The sequence below is a fragment of the Procambarus clarkii genome, chromosome 40 (assembly GCF_040958095.1).
Source record: "Procambarus clarkii isolate CNS0578487 chromosome 40, FALCON_Pclarkii_2.0, whole genome shotgun sequence".
Classification (NCBI taxonomy): domain Eukaryota; kingdom Metazoa; phylum Arthropoda; class Malacostraca; order Decapoda; family Cambaridae; genus Procambarus; species Procambarus clarkii.
Window position 1 is genome coordinate 1,729,420 of NC_091189.1, and position 18,071 is coordinate 1,747,490.

The window sequence follows — 18,071 nt, forward strand, 5'->3', positions numbered from 1 at the left end:
TGGCTTTCCGTGTATTTTTCATAGTTCCTTAACTCTTCTTTAAATCAATTCCCATAAAAAGAAGCTTTGGGTCTTCGTGTTATATTGGTACGCCTTGAGGCACTCCACTTACAACATTTTCCCACTCTTCTAACTCTTTGTTTACTTTTCTATAACCATGCCCTTTTAGTATAGCCATCTTTTTAATCAATCTTTCATGTGGCACTGTGGAAATACTGAACAATATGGAGGATGTCGATCCGGACAATTTCTTGAAAAGGTCAGATGTAACACGAACGAGGAGCAACGGGTTCAAGCTCAACAAGCCACAATGTAGGACAGAAACACATTTTTTGTTTCATTTGTTTTGTTTGTGAAACAAATGTTAAGTCAATGTAGGGCAATGTCAAGCCACAATGTAGGACAGTAAACGGGAGAGGCTTTTTCACCCATAGGGTTGTAAACCCGTGGAACCGCCTACCCGATGAAGCCACAAAACGCCAAAACTCTGCTGGGTTTTAAAATACAGCTGGAAAAGATCGTCAGGGCAAATAGGGGACCTTTGACAAGCCGCCGGCTTCCTGTCCTCGCAAAGGCCACTAGTATTAATGGCCCTCAGGTAAATTCAGGTATCAAAAGCTTTGCTAAAGTCAAGGTACACAACGTCACAAACCTTACCACTATCAACTGCTTCAACTATGCTGGAATAAAATTATAGCAAATTTGTTAAACATGAACGGCCGTTAGTAAAACCATGTTAATCATTTATTAATGTATGTTTTACAAGATGAAGACGCATGGCATTTTCAATTATTGATTCAAGCAACTTTTCCATCATAGAAGTTTAGCTAATTGGCCGATAGTTTGGCGCAAGTGATCTATCTCCTTTCTTGGAAATTGGTACCACATTAGTAACCCTCCACGATTCTGCCCTCTGCCTGACTCTAATGATTTATTATATATGGTAAACAGTGGCTCGCAAAGCTAGTTTTGGCATTCTTTAAGCACCCTGGCAAACACTTGGTACGGTCCTGGGGATTTGTTTGACTTGAGTTTCACTATTTGTTAAATAACATCCTCCCTGGTAACTGCTAAACTAGTCAACCTGTCCTCTTCCCCGCCATCATAGACTTGTTCGGCTTAAGGCATAATATTAAGTTCCTCTTTGATAAATACAGTACAGATAAAAAAAAATATTTATTTAAAATACTACTCATCTCTTCGTCATTATCAGTTATCTAACCTGTCTCAGTTTTTAATGGACCTATCCTCTTCCTAATCTTTGTTTGATATAATTGAAAAAGAACTTTAGTATTGTCTTTACTCGCCCTGCTATGCGAACTTCATAGTTTCTTTTTGCCCTCCTTACCTCTTTTTTAACATTTCCAACAAATGGACAGACATTCTCATTTACAAATATAGATTAATTAAGGGAATTCAGCAACTCTGCCTAAAAAATCACGACGTAAATGTATTGGATGTCATGAGCCATATGATTAAACAAACATTTTCATGATAAATCTTTTAACATTTGATTTATTCTTTCTATAGGGCAGGCAGACCGAACTAATTATCGTTTCATTTTAAAGAATGATAAAATCTTCATTGTGTATAATAATCTGTGAACACAATTTCAAAGTAGATTTAGTGTGGAATCCAACAAGTTACAAAATAACTGAATACTCAGGCACTAATTTTCTAATAATAACAAAGCTAATATTTCAAAGTTTTGTACATTATGAGCAACAGCGAAGGTAGTACCCGGGTTGCTATGCTGGCAGCAGCAGGCACACGGCTGCACTGACCAAATAAATATAGAGCAGTGATGGAGAGCCGCTGAGACGACTGTGCTGCCATCTAGCGTTGTACTCCATTACTATGAGTAGGAGATGCAAGCTATTGGATATAAACCAATTTTCCTGTTTTTCCTGGTATATTTGGATATGCTTTGGCAATGCAAGGTACAGGTACACCTATACATTTATATATATAGCTATATGTAGCCTCATTCAGCTACATGAGCTATAATATGGAATAACTGGGGATATTTGGTTAAATTTCTGGTAGTAGATCATTTTAGGTTAAATATTTACTCATTTCTTGAACATTTGTTATAGAGTTGTATCTAAATTCACGTATCTATTCACACTCCATCACATATAGTGACTGAGGGTGTGCGAATAATTTATTGTGATAAATAAATAAATGAATAGATAAATAAAATAAAGCTGATAGGTTATTATAATTTTGTTGACAGTGATGTAGGTCAAATGATTGACCTGACCAAATGACATTGGTCATTTGGTTAGGTCTATATCAGCAGGCAATGAAAATTTCCAGAGCTACTTATAGCCGAGTCAAGTTCAGGTTCAAGTATATGAATTGAGACAAGAAAAAATACATCTCAAAGGGATCTAAGCTGAGAAGTAGTAACATTAACATCTAGCAGAGTGCTGGTTTTATTGGATGATCCATAGATGTGTGGCTCTTCTTACATGATAGTATAATGATAGATGGAATTACTAGTGTAGATCTACAAGGTTTTGTTGAAAGTCTTGGTGTATTATTGCTCTCAGACTGCTTATAGGCAAACCAAGGTTATAATCAACTCCTTTGAAGACAGAATCTTTGGCTAACTTATCAGCTTTACATACATTCGGAGGCCAACATAAGATGGAATCCACATGAAATGGACTCTGTTACTATCAATAATAATTTTGTTGTATATGTGTCTAGCTTCAGACACGATCACGTTACAATTATGTCTTAAAGAGTTGAGCGCAATTAAGGATGATAAAAGAATCACTTGCAATTTCCTGCTCATTCGTGCCTGGCCGGGGAATTGTTTGCAATCTTACTAGCCTTACGACTCCTTCGACAAGTTTCAGGGCCCTCTGCAGTGGTTATCTACGTGGACTCAATCACAGCCCTACATCTGATATCATCTCGGCGTCCACGAGTCCATCGTCATACTGTGTCACAGATCCGTGGAGAACTGCTGTCATACTCTGTTACTCCAGGTTGGTCCATCTATCTCCAATGGGTTCCGTCACATGTCGGTATTAAAGGCAATGAGGTAGCCGACGCAGCAGCAGGGATGGCGCATGCTCTCCATGACACTACAAATGTGCCTCTAGACCTTTCCGAAATTCTCCCGCAACTCCGGGCGGCTTGCCTCGTGAGTTGGGAGGCAATGATGGAGCCAGCACTCAGGTCCTCCTCTTTGGCGGGTCTACGGGAGGATTCCTCCCCGCGTCCATGGACTCGTCATCATTCTCGACTCCTCGACACTGCCATCACTCGTCTCCGGATTGGGCACACTTGCCTGGCCGCACATCTCCATCGTCTACGGCTGGTAGATTCCCCATATTGCCAGTGGTGTCCGACCCAGGAGGATACAGTGGAGCACCTTCTACTTCACTGCCCTCGATTTCATAGCGCTCGCGTCAGACTACAGAGTTCCGTTCGTAGGCTGAATATTCCCCGCCTCACAGTTCCCGTTCTCCTTGACGGGGCAGGTGCCAGAGACGAAGACGTCCGTCATGACATCCTTCGCCATACCTTCCGCTTCATCCGTCATGTCCGCGGCCTGAAGAGACTGTAAAATTTGTCGCCTGAGGAGATTGTAGGGTCTATGGCCTGAAGAGACTATAGGGGCCCCATCCCTTCGCTATTTCCCGGTATCGGGCAGCCGGGGCGCATCCGATCCCACGATCGTCGTCGCCCCTAAATCAACACAACAACAACAACACTTGCAATTAATGTATCAAGTTTGGAGACGTGCACATTTCATTGCAAGAAGTAATGCAAATGGTTCGGTCTGAAGGGTAGAGGCCCAGTTGTTTATACGGACTCCCCACTCTAAATGTAAGCCATCATCTATTGTCAGGACAACTGCAATTTCAGCTGCACCTCGTTGAGTTTTGCCTCAAGACGAAGCCTGCGTTGATCTCTAATTTGCTTCTTGAGTGGAAAGAGAGGGATTAAATTTGAAAGGGGTAATCTCCCCAACCCGTCCTAATAGAGCGTCGCATTTTGACATATACTTTAGATAGGGCCAAAAATTGTCGTATTAGAAAATGGTAGCGATTCGCGAAATTGACATACTGTCCCGTTTTCTGTTTTGAGTCCTCAGGTAAGTTAGAATAATGCCCTTTAGCTCAACAGTTTCATGATGTTGGGAACCTTGGGAGGAGGGGCTGATCTTCCACGGTGCTGGAAAGTGCGGTTGCTGAATTAGTAGCACTGCAACTTACCATTAACGCACTGAAAAACAGTGGAGGAGTATTTTCTGTGATTCAAATCTCCAAGCACTTAAAAACTCAACAAGCAAAATAGATTATAGGAATATTGTAACATCCATTATAAATCATTAATACACAGAGTTTATGTTCTCGCCTGATTCCATGTATAACCCCTGTGAGATGGGGGTTATTAGATGACTTTATAGCTAGTTTTTTTATCTACACTTTGTAATCCTTCAAATAGAATAGGGGAGCAGCACATTATACAGTAATGTGCTTACTAATAAAAACCACGCCCTGATAATAAAAAAAAAGTCTCCAAATCTGATACATTGAGTTCATTTCCAGTTATTCGTTTTGAACAATGTTGAATTCGATAAAGAAATTTTGGAGGGCTTTTGTGCAAGGCTTAGGATGAGCTAGCCTAAGCATTTTTATACCAATTTGACGATTAAAGTCAATGAATAGAAAAAAGAAAAGCTGCGAGATGGACGCTACGAGTGTATTCGTAAAGCTTAAATTTGCAGATCTGCCAGTATGTTCGTCTTATATTTTAGAACACTTATGGGTATTATAGTTGTGGAACTATTAATGTAAAATAGCGAAATCGAATAAACAACAATTAGGTGTATTGTTTGGTGTCGTATTCCTAAGTGAAGTGCTATTGGCTGGCAATGGACCAATAGGGGAGGCTCCTGCATCACAGCTGTGTTTGTGTTTATCAAGTTGTGTTTACGTCGTGTGTTTCGTGTGTTGGTGGGTGTTCTCGGAGGATAGTTTGTGTTCCGTGTGTTGGTAGGTGTTTTCAGAGGATAACTTCGGTTGCGCGTATAGATTCGTGTCGTCAAAAGATGCCTTATGTTGCGGGAGAGATTTTGTAGACGGGTGTTAAGAATTAAGGAAACTGCAGAAGGCCTATTGACCAATAAAATATTTCTGAGGATATTTTGTGTTGCGTGTGTAAATGGGTGTTCACGGGGACACCTTGTATTGCGTGTGTAGATGACTGTTTTCTGGGGATATCTTGTATTGCGTGCAGTGGTGGGCATTAACAGAGGATACCTTATATTGCATGTAGCGTTGGGTATTCTCAAGAGGATAACTTGTGTTGCAGTGGTGGGTGTTTTTTTTGGAGAATACCTTGTTTTGTGTGTTAAGTGGGCTTTCTCGTAGCATGAATGATTTGTGATGTTTCCATCTTCTCAGAACATAACTTTTAATACCTATCATTTTTTAACTTCAAATATAAATTTAATTGTGAAGGCAATATTTACATGTAATAAGGAAAATTACCTATGTATAAATGTAAACGATAAAAATTAGTATCACAGCATTTTGATATGGCATGTGGTATATGGTAAATAGTGAACCTCTAAATAATACTGAAGTGTTTTTATTAAATACTGGTACTAATAACAGCGTCTGTTATTACTATCAAGAACGCTGCCTTAATAACGATTAAGGCGGCGTCTGGGATGCTCTCGGACGCAGGTTCGAATCCTCGTCATGGCCCTTGTGGATTTGTTCAACTGGTACTAATATTTATATTGGGAGAGGAGAGGGTTTTGGGAGTTCTACTCCCTGAGCCTGGCCTGGGGCCAGGCTGTTTGTATTGTCTGAATAGTTTAAAAGTACAGTATAGCTGAACAGTGATTTGGTTAAAAAGCTCGTTCATGAGGACTGTACAGTGTTGGATATTAGATCAAATTGTAGTTCTACATAGTTATACCACATGAACTCATTATAAAGTACAATGGTCAACTCATAAAGTACATGTCATTTCGTAATTAACCTAACCTCTAACAGTACTGAGTATATACTGTATTCCTTTAATCTGGAATATAAGAAAATCTTTGAAGCAGGATGGTGGGATCAAATCGGCACCCTGAGTCACACTTGATGCATCCCTTAAAAATTACCCACAATATGCTAAGGTTACACAACATGAAGTTTGCCCAAACCCACCAACTATCTAGAGATGACACTTGTGTGTTTATAGCACTTGTGTATGACAGTTTAGTTAATTTATTATGCCCCCCCCCCACCCCCAACCCATTATGTGGGTGGTACAGGTTTTGGAAAAGGTTACAGAGGTACATAATGGGCTTAGGCTAAGGGGTGTAGAAATAGCCTAAGCTACTCTATCCCTTTGAGATCTATTTTTTTCTTGTCTCAATAAACATACTTGAACTTGAATGGACTTAGGAATTGAACCCCCAAATTCATTTGACTAATCAAGTTACAGGCTTAATAAGCTAATTACACAGTTTAATTAATTATTAAATCAACAATGGGTTCAAGAACAACCACAAGTATAGTCTTTTAAGCTAAGTAACTTACATATGCAGTGAACTAGTTTTATAATTTGATTTTGTATATGTAAAAATATTGAAAACAATATTTTTTACTTTATTCTCATTTGGAATCAAGAAAGTATGAAGCTGAACCAGAAGAGCCACAGTGAAGATGTTATACAATATACAGTATATCTTTGAATACAATATTTCACACTATAAATGTGATCCTAAATAACCTCTTTCCTAACCTACAGAACCCAGAGATCAAAACAAAGTTCAAAGGATGAATGATGTATTCTTACTGCACTATTTTTGTATTGTCAGATAGCATAACCTGACTACAAGCTATGTTCTCAGCCCTGAAATATAGAAAAATATTTTATACAACTTTATTAGTTTTTCTTTATTAGTTTCATTATTAGTGTTTGGGAAGTGTCCTCAGTGCCTGTGAGCACCTAACTGGCTTATTACTGGCAGGCCCTGGTATTCCTCATTCCTCTGGCAAGATCAATTATGCATAAAGAATGACCTGCTGAGCCCATTCTCATCATTTACAGGTTTTAAGGGTGTTAATTGCCTTTGCTACATGGCAATGTTCATTCTTTTTACCTCTGCCATGCTGCCTATTGGTTTAGCAATTTTTATGGCCCCGACTCCTGTGTTTTTTTTTCCTACTAGTTCTGACCCTTTCTTTTTCCTGCTTCTGGGGGGGGGGGGGGGAAGCATATCAGGCAGTTGGTGCTTATGGGCACGTTTGTCAGATTTCAGCATTTTTGGCCTTGTGCTCAATTCGATGCCCCCAAAATTTCCCCTGTGGTGCTTCGGGTCCCATAATTGGAGGTATTGGTTTATCCGCCTTGGCTCTGGCTGTGCCTTCTCTTCTTTACCTTGCAGGTGTGGTGCATTCTGCCTCTGCTCCTCCCCTCCATGCTACTGGCTCTGGGGCATCTCCAGCATTTTGGGGTTGGGGCAGGGTTTAACTCAGGGTGCAGCTTAACAAATTCCAGGGGTTGCTCTTTCCTTCTTGGATACAGAGGCAGTTAAGCCCTCTAGTCCTGCCAAGGTTAAGGAGTTTTCTTCCTCACAACCATACACTTCCTCCATGCCTCCTCCTTGGGAGGACTCCTTTCTTTTCAAAGTGTTGGGCATGGACTTTGGCTTTGCCTTTGGCCTTCATGGCAGGCTCCTGGGGCCTGGGAGAGCCTGAATTGGGCCCTATATACCCTTGGATTTTTCTTGTTTTTTGTTACTTCTGAGAAAGGTCATATGCTTGCATGGGACGGGTTTCAAAGTCATACTGATCCTCCTGATTGGTATGAGTTTGATTTATCCTCAGCTTTCCATAGGGTCCACTTTCATGTGCTGTTTACTCCTACATATTCATCTTCCCGATTCTTCCATTTGGTTGCTCGTGCAAACCTTTTAGCGATACCTCCTGCAGACTTTGGGCCTCATTTCCATGAAAGACACTACTTCCTTTGAGTTTGGGTCAAATCGTCATTTTTTTAGTATGTTATGAGGTTCCGGACTCATCTTGGTTGGCTAACAACCCTCTTTCCTAGGGGGAACTTCCTAGTGACTTCCTGAGGCTATCTTCCTGAGATAGCTCTCAACTACTGACCTTGAGGTTGGATCAGAAAACAAGTATTAAATCTTGCGGTAAAATGTTAAATTTAATCTAACCATAAGAAAATTTCAGATAAACAATATCAGTGTGTCCTGAGGCATTATCTAATACTGTAATAAAGCAGAACCTTTAGCAGTAATAAAGATATTGCTAAAGGAGTGCAAGCAGTTACGAAAGAAAGATTGCAGACAATTGAAGAGGTTGAGAAATTGTTGTGGATTTGGATAAATGAACAACAGTTGACTGGTGATATGTAGTACAGTATATCTGAGGTCATCATTTGTAAAAAAAAAAAAAATACAGTAACTGCATAGTGATCTCTTACAAAACAAAAATGGAACAAGTGCTGAAAGTAGTGTTCAAAGCCAGTCATGGGCAGTTTGAGAAATTTAAGTGTGGTGAGGCATGGGAAGGCTGCCAGGTCTAACAAAGACACTGTCGAGAAATTTGTGTAGGTAAAGTGAGAATAAATTTACATGTATTTCATCTATTGTGTATTTTTGTGGGTCTGAAATGGATTAATCCACATTACATTATTCCTTATGGGAAAAAATATTAATTCGGTACTCAAACAGATCGGCACTTGAACAGCCTTCAGGAACGAATTAAGTTCGAGTACCGAGATTTCACTGAACTACTGTATATTCTTTAGGCTTATATGAAGGTACAGTACCCCGAAGGTCGAACTACTGACCTCCCCCAGGATGCAACCCCACAACAGTTGCATAACTCCCAGGGTACCTATTTACTCCTAGAGGAACAAAAAGCATTAGGTGAAAAGTGCTCAACCATTCATAGTCCCACCCGAGAATCGGACCTAGGATTCCCCATAGTGAGTCGAATATGGACACTCTGAGCAACAGAGCTTAGATTGGCTTAGAATGGCTTAGATTTTTTTAGGTTTGCTTATACATACTCTTGACCTTAGTTCTACTAGAATACCATACTGAAATGATATATTATAGTCTTGGAAAAATTTACTAAAAATCAGAATATGAGAGTTACGACAGTACTGTATACAGAGTCAGTGTTGTTGTTATTGTGAATATGGCCATGCAACATCTTCAGTGATAATGGGAGATGAAGAGAGCTATAACAAATATATCTAAAAAAAAAGGCAGGTGGATATTGAAGTTGACCAACAATTTTTTTTAGTAATCTTGGACTTGTCTCAAATGTAATGGTTTGCCAAAACCCACAAACACTTACCTAGCTTGTGTCTACCTTGTGTAACTTCCAGGGATTAACGGCCCCACTGTATGGGGCCCCACTGATGTATGAATCACAGCCTGGTTGATCAAGTATTCTTTAAAGGTCACCCCTCAAAGTCTTGTTGCCATTTTAGCAAAAAATTTATGCAAACTGTTAAAAAAAATTTACTACAGTATTTGTAATTTATTAGTTTGCATGCAATTTTATTTAAAATCATAAGAATGGTTTGTTTTACTTGTATTTCATCTTTTTATTTTTCTAAAGTAGTGGGCAATAAATATATGGTGTCTGTCAAAATGGTGATTGCTTGGCTAATTGAACAAAATTATATGAAATTTTTTCTTTTATTTTTCATAGACATAATCTGTGCTTATTATATCAAATTATCGTTAATAATGAATATTTACTGTAAAGGTATATAAGTTTTTCAGTTAAATTCAGTGCATGTAAAAAAAAAAAAAGTGAAGGCATGGCTACTTTTCAAGTCCTTACTGAGGACACGACTGTAAATCTTAAAATTTTAGAAAGAGGGATTTCAAATAAGTTTAGATGGGACTGGCTGGAAAGAGAAGTGCCTATTACAATACACCAGAAGAAGATATGTTACAAAGTGGGCAACTTCATTAGTAAAGTAAATATTGGAGGAAAATGTTGGTGTTGGACATGCAAAGAGCTGCTAGATTATGCTTCCCGTGGACGAATTGCAATCGAGAAACATGTGCAGAGTAAGAAACATGCACTGAATAGTGAAAGTTCTTGGGACACTTACAAGCTAATGACCATTACAGAAGATGGGAAATTAATTCCATCATCTGCACCAGCTTCTTTTACTGTTTCTGAAAGGATTTCGAATACTCAGGTAATTTATTAACTTGTTTTCATAATGTTAAATAAAACATCTAAGAAGAATTAACTGTAACATGTTAAATATTGTAATTAAGTGTCATTTATATCAGTATTAACATGATTTTCTTGTTAGGTAAAGTATTTCTATTTAAGAATACTATGGTACACACTGGATTTTATTTCTAATTTACAGTGTTTGTGCAGTATCAAAAGGATGCCTTTGCATATCTTGCTGAAACTGTTAATACTTGTGTATGGTGGTGCAAGGATGGTACCTTTTGAGAAAATACTGAAGACATTCTGTCTTCCCCCACCACTATGGTATGGTGGGATCAAGCCTGCTTTCCTGGACTCCACAGGCATGTGAACTATTTCCTGAACCATGATGAGCTCAACAGTATCTCACTCAGAGATTGAGATACAAGTAATTGAGACTAGAGCTGTTCAGCTTCACTAAGGATTCTGATTCACCGAGTTTCAAAATTTGTCGTGATATTTTTTTTTTTACCTGTTTACATGTGATAGAATATATGGATATATGAACAGTTTGTGCATATACAGGGTGCACACTCAAATAATATATAAATAATACATTTTAAATACTGTATATTGAAACTTTTAACCGATAGGCTAAATAGCTGACAACCCCCGTGGTGAGCAAAACAATAATTGTTCTGAATATTTTTTTTCTTTTGACATTGTTAATTAGCATTCAGGAAGCACAAAAATCCAAGTAAAATGTCTCTTCCTCTTGTGCTTTAGCTAAAGTAGCCCAGAGAAGTGGCACTGTTCTGGTAGAAATGAGGTGAGGTGATGCATGGGAGTAACTTTGGTAATTTATTTTCATTATTTCTCACTATATTTAGTTATTCTTTTGTGCTATTGTAACAGGTTGTATTGAAGTGTCAAAGGTGGTGTATCCACTGGGAAAATGAAACGAAAGTTCTGAACATTTCGTGTTTCAACACATTATCAAGGAAGAACAGATAATACTTCTTTCATAATGTATTTCCTTGATAATGTGTTAAAACACGTACATGTTCGGAACTTTTGTTTAATTTTTCTGGTGGATACTTATGCACTGTGTGTGTACAGTGTGTGTGTATGTATGTATGTATATATATATACATATGTATATACATATGTATATACATACATACATAAATAAATATAGTTTGGCCTTGATTTACGATGGTAATCCGTTTCCAGAGACGTATCGTAAGTCGAAACGCTTTTTCCTATAAGAAATAAAGGAAATTGAATTAATCCGTTCCACACCCTCAAAAATATTAACTTAAAAATACATTTTATACTGAATACAATTTTTTTCTCTAACTACAATACAGTACATATGTTTATCTTACCTTTATTGAGAACTCTTGATGGCTTATGTAAGATGGTGAGGAGGGGGGGAGGAGGAGAGGTGTTACTGTTTGGAAGGGGAGACCCTTCCAAACGGGGACGGCGAAAGGCAGGGGAGTCACACACAGTAATAAAATAAGCCTAAATCGTATAATGCACGTAGCACACATTTTGCTGGTAATACATGGTAATTACTCATTTGCTGTTGTTAAAAGTTTGATGGTTCCTAGTATGGCTGTCCTGTATGTCCAGATGCTGGATGGTGATGTGCCAGACATAGTCTTTACCTTTTAGTAAGGCCCTTCACCTTTGTAACAGCTCACAGATACCTGAGGTTAAACAGCCCACCATCAGTCCTGTATCTGATGGGTATTCAGTTCACGGCATTCATGGAAGGAATCGGTAAGCATAGCTGAGAGAACCATGCTGAAGATTGTTGGGGGGAGAATGCAGCCCTGCTTCACACTGTTTGGCACAGGAAAGGCTTCTGACTCGTCTCCATCATCCAGTACTTTTGCCACCATGTTATCATGGAACTGCCAAATAATTGTGGCGAATTTGCAGGGGCCGCTAAACTTCTCCATTATCTTCGACAAGCCATCTCTGTTAATCATGTTGAAGGCCTTGGTCAGATCAATGAAGGTCTTGAAGAGATCTCTATGTTGCTCTTCACATTTTTCTTGCAGCTGGCGTGTGGCATATCTACTAAGCTGAGCGTTGGAGTACAGTACTTCTGAAAGTGCGCTCTGCTACCAAAGTGAATGAATCACCAGCACATGCTTTCTTCCAGCTACATAGTCTTCCCGGTTTGGTGCCTTCTTTTAATAATTACTTACTTTCTTCCAGCTGCCAGCGTTCCAATAATTCCTTTTTAAATCGTATCCCCAGCTTATTTCTCCTTCTATCTTACTAAGTTCCAAACTGGTTTCCTACATTTAACACGGATTTTTACAACATGTTCACCAGTCACAGAATGTACTTGGGGAAAGCTCTTTGCACTCATGGGTTCTTATTTACATTATTTTAGAGGGGAACATTTTCGCACTGTAACCATGCACTGTACATGTACCGAACTAACCTGCACTAGCAGGAGTTTAAAATGTTTTTCTCCTTTCAAACCAACACAGTTTCAACTATTTATTGCCAGTTACTAACCTGACCTGAGGGCCAGGCCCCAAATCTACACAGTAAAATAATACCATACTTGAGTGAACGATATAGAAGAAAATGCAGAATAGAACCAGTGAAGAGCAGAGATGCCATAGGCACAATCAGAGAATACCATATAAACATCAAGAGGTCCACAATTGTTCAACATCCTCCCAGCGAGCATAAGAAATATTGCTGGAACAAATGTGGACATCTTCAAGAGAAAATTGGATAGTTTTCTAAAGGAAGTGCCGGACCAAGCGGGCTGTGGTGGATATGTGGGTCTGCGGGCTGCTCCAAGCAACAGTTTGTTGGACCAAGCTCTCACAAGTCCAGCCTGGCCTCGAGCCGGGCATGGGGAAGAACTTCTAGAACCCCATCCAGGTACATGGCTTCCAGAACTGAAAAACAAAAGCTACGAGGATAGGTTAGCAGCATTAAATATACCAAAGCTAGAAGATAGAAGACCAAAAGGTGATATGATCATTATGTAAAAAATAGTAACAGGAATTGACAAAATTGACAAGAATTTTTGAAAATTGCAACTTCAAGATCAAGAAAACATAGGTTCAAACTAAGGAAATATACCTGCCAAAATTTTTATATTTAATAAAGGTCACTTTGGCAGAGTGATAGATGGTTGAAATAAGCTAAGCGAGGTGGTGGTGGAGGCCAAAACCATTAGTAGTTTTCAAAGCTTTATATGACAAAAAGTACTAGGAGACAGGACACATGCGCGTAGCTCTCACCCTGTAACTACACTTGGGTAATTACTTGTGCATAACATACAAAGACCGGTACATTGGTTTCGCAAAGGTGCAGGAACAAAGAGCCAAAACTCAACCCCCGCAAGCACAACTAGATGAGTACAAACACATGGCATAAATGCACATAACAGCCAGCTGCATACAATGCAACACAATGAAACCACATTTTCTCTCATACTTGAATCCAACCTTGCAGTAGTAAATCTTTGCGAACAAGATGTATATACCGATTCATTTAAGAATACAGTATGTTTACAAACTCGGTATGTAGGGTGATCTCATTAATGAATGCTAGCCTGCCACAAGATGGCGGACAAATTTAAAGGGTGCACACCTTTTCCAGAGCAGTTAAAACTCCCATATACTATTGTGTAATTTTGTTTTGTCAGATATGAATTATCTTTGGTTTTATTTTTCTAAGTTTAAACAATACTTGCAAATATGTGTAACCATTAAATTTTTTTTTTTTGCCTCTTGTGAGCAATAGTTATACAATGTATAAATTTGATACAGTACTGTATTGCTCTTTCAGTACAGCATATAAATATGTCATGGCTTCAAAGCATAAGTTAGGTGTTTCTGTTAAAGCTTCAACTCAAGTGAAGAGAACCAGGAAAGCACTGAACATTGAAGATAAGCTTAACCTCATATCTGATCGAGACAGTGGAATCTCTGTGACTGTTGTGGCACAGAAATATGGCATTGGTGATCAGACTGTGCGGGATATTTACAAGAGAAAAACAGAATTAATGCATTATGCAAACAGTTTGGATAACTCTCTTGGACTAAAGTTTAGGAAGAACATAAAGAAATGCAGCAACATAATCCCTTATAATTACGAACAGCAAAACAGAATGCATGTCAAGACTGCTTCTGATATTTCTATAATCGGAAAAAACAAACATCCACATCTTCAGATAATTGGTGTTTCTAGCTTCAATAAGTCGCTTGACTGGTGGATGACTCAAAGAAAGACTCAAGGGTTGTTCAGAAGAGAAGGGACAGAAGAAATAGCGAGTTTGGTAAGTACAGTACTTTTCAACTTGATTGTCACTTAGATTGATAATGATTATTACAGCTTATATAAGCAACTTATTACGGTTCTGTAGTAAGTTGACCATTGTTACCATAAGAGGTCATTGCATAATCTTATCTGTCCTTTATTATACAGTACAGCTAAGTTGTACAGTACTGTAGCTTTAAAAACACTAGAAAAATACAATAATACAGTACTGTACAGGTATGTGAAATAATCCATAAAAATAGACAAATTAATTTATTCAAAATGGAGTACTGTATTAAAATTTATATATATATATATATATATATATATATATATATATATATATATATATATATATATATATATATATATATATATATATATATATAATATATACAGTATAATTTAGTGTGAATGAAATGGTGAATCAACATGTGATGTTTTTCTTCTTTGATATATTTAACCTTCCCTCACTATATAGTGTGTTATCTTTTCTCTGGGTGATGCTCCTTACCCCTTGAGAATGGAAAATGGGGTAATGAAAAAATATATTTATATATCTTTGATTAATTCTAGATTTTATAAAATGATTACCTGGGGTGCAGATTTCGGTCAAATAAATTGAATAATACAAATGGGCAAAAATGTTTTGAGGTTCCTGATAGTACTGTACAGTCGGGTTCGTTTTTGACACACAATTGAGAATTCCAGGTGCGAATCCCAGGCGGCACAGAAATGGTTGGGCGTGTTTCCTTTCACCTCATGCCTTTTTCCACCAAACAGTAAATAGGTACCCAGGAGTTGTCAACTTGTTGTGGGGTGGCTTCCTGGGAAGGGTCAGTAATTCAACCCGGGGGGGAGGGGGGGGGGGAGGGGTGGGGCTGAGTATAAGCCTAACATGCACAGTATGTATAACCTAGCTTCCTGTCCCTCGATACAATGAATTATTAAATTATTATATTGTTTAATAAAGACAACTACTGTACTGTATATGGTATTCAGACACCTCAGAACAAAAACTTAATGAGGAACACATCTATTGTCCTCATTAAAAAAAAATTATGTTCAGGGCCTTGAAAAATGTTTCAGATTTGCAAGATTTTTATCGGATATAATTTTAAAAAAGGATTGTTCACCGAAACAATCATTAGTATGAAATAGATCCTTAATGCTTGTTCTGTGTTGGAAAAGTAACCAGAACATCATTGTCAAGTATAGTATGGCATTTTATATACATTGTCTTAGGCTACAGAATATATTTTGCAACCCAAAAAGAGCAGAATGACTAGAACTGAGTTTACTCCTTGCCAATAATTTAGATCATGCTTGTAGAAGTTGGACAATTTATTTGCAGCCAGACAAAAGAGACAGGGAAGGACATCCGGCAAACTAAGCTGCAGTGCCCAATGCCCAAACACCAGACAAAAAAAAGCAAGGCAAAAACTTTGAGGTGCCCAAGTCCAATAATGCTGCCAAAGCAAGACTGTTGGCCTAAACAGCCAAGGAGATACCATAGCCCAAAAGCAGGTGAGGGTGTGGGCACAAAAGGTCCATGAAGGAACACTCCTATCAACCCACCAAGCAGTCTTGGCAGAGATAGAAGGATTACCAGTGACAAATCACTAGTCCTAGGTACACTTGGAAATGAAATATATAATAAGTGGCAGCAGACTTGTAGAAGGAGCATAAAAGCCTCCCCCAAATGAGAACCCCCGGTACCCAACCTGAAGCAGACTGCGCACTGAGATCTATAAACTCTCACCAACCCGCAACTTGAGGAAAAATGTGGTACGGGAAGGGAGAAGTTGCCATCGAAGACATGTAGCTGGAACTTTCACACCCAATGCATCCCTATAACATGCAAAATGGGCCCACCCCAATCTCCAGATGCCTGTAGAGGAGCCAAAGCACCAACACTACCTAGGGTGAGGGCCTCTCAAGAAGAGTTAACACTCAGGGGTGGAGTCGTGAATCCTCTCAGGGAAGATAACCCTAACCAAAGCCAGGGGCAGTACCAGTGGCAACCTGAAAAGATAACTGGCTATATGCAGGTGAGTTGAACAAGTGATCAAGGCACATGCAAGAGGTTGGCATAAAAAATGTGTTTGTGAAGCAGTAAAAGAATAACCAAAAGAACAAGGCCTCAGCATAGGACACAGTACAAAGGATGACTGAAAATAAAGTGCCTGAAAAACCTGGAAAACCAGGAGGATTGTGTTGAAGCAAATCCGGTGCGTAAATCACTTGGGTTGAAGCCCGTAACCCTCAAGTTGCCAGAGCTGCCACCTGGTGGCAAGGGAGTGGAACGTATTAACATTTAGACCTAGACAACAAATGTGTTGTTCAAAAGTTCAAAAAACAGAATCAGTTCTTCAAAAAAAGTTCAGAATCAGAATTACAAACATTGTCCAAGCAGTTGCATGTTTTGGTATACATTACCTTCCTGGTTGTTTTTCTTCAGTAATGTGATGATCTTGTATCCCCACTTCCCTATGCCTTTATTGAGGTGGTCAAATTCTGGTCCTGAACTTTTGCAGGCACTCATGATTTGTTAAAACCTGGTGTGAAGGACTCGAGGAAGGTAGCTTGGAGAGATATAGAGTAGACCCCTCCAGAAAGATGCATTTCAATATTTTAAGGTTTGATTTTTGCCCTTGTTTTAAGCTTCTTGCTTTTCTTAATTTGTATTTATTATTTTCATTTATTGATTTATTTTAATCTTCCACAAAGTACCTTCTTTTAGTACCAGTATGTGTTAACAAATTATCTGGTTTGCAAAGAAATGTGCTATTTCTGTGAGGCAGTGGGACACACCAACCTTTGCACCTCCTGAGGTACTGCTGCACTTACTTTGTTTCAAGGTGGAAGGAAACCAGGCAGTGCAGTGGTAAAGGTTACTTTGAGAGGGAAACAATGTGGAATTGAGATTGTGTTTATTTAATGTAAATAGAATAAATGAGGAGGGCAGGACAGAAGAATTGAAAGTAAATTTTATATATGGTGTTAGGTGTGAGTGAGATGCATCTTATTGGAAGGGGCAAATGGGAGAAGATCCAAACATTAAATTTTTTGAGGGTTTGAAGAGGTTTTGGGGTCAGCAATGAATGAAAATTCTAAGGGTACAAAAAAAAGTAGCTTTGTGTATCTCAGAGAAAATGAGTATGTGTATTAACTCAATACACATATATACAAAGTTATATTTTGTTAAACCAATTGTAAGATGAGTAGATACTGTAATTATGTACTGTATTAATAAGTGCATATTCTACAGTGCATAAGGAGAATGTTAAGGAAAGAATGAGATGGTGTTCTTGTATTAAATGAATGACTGTATTGAGGCACTGCAAGATGGTAAGAAAGTTATTATGGTGGGGGATATCAATGTTAGGGTGGGAAATAACTCATTTTGTTAGGGACAGGGAGCCTGTGTATATATTCTCTGTGTGTAATTACCAAAGTGTAGTTACAGTATGAGAGCTATACTCGTGGTGTCCTGTCTTCCCAATACTCCGTCAAATAATGCTTTAACAACTACCTCCTTTGAAACTATGGTTTTGGCTTCCACCACTTTCTCACTTAACTTAT

General features: G+C 38.5%; 1 protein-coding gene across 5 annotated transcripts in view; it reads left to right on the top strand.

The window, feature by feature from the left end:
* Positions 1-4,927: 4,927 nt before the first annotated feature.
* The window catches only part of LOC123757808 (protein bric-a-brac 2), a 135,749-nt gene continuing 122,605 nt past the window's right edge, over positions 4,928-18,071 (top strand). The window contains exons 1-2 of one of the 5 annotated variants that reach the window (XM_045741647.2): positions 4,928-4,979; positions 14,016-14,505. In XM_045741647.2, the coding sequence (XP_045597603.2) occupies positions 14,035-14,505 (471 nt within the window). In that variant the 5' untranslated portion in view covers positions 4,928-4,979; positions 14,016-14,034. Of the gene's footprint in view, positions 5,019-9,783; positions 10,219-14,015; positions 14,506-18,071 lie in introns of those variants that run through there. The other 4 variants (XM_045741648.2, XM_045741649.2, XM_045741650.2 and 1 more) reach the window with 4 other exon arrangements.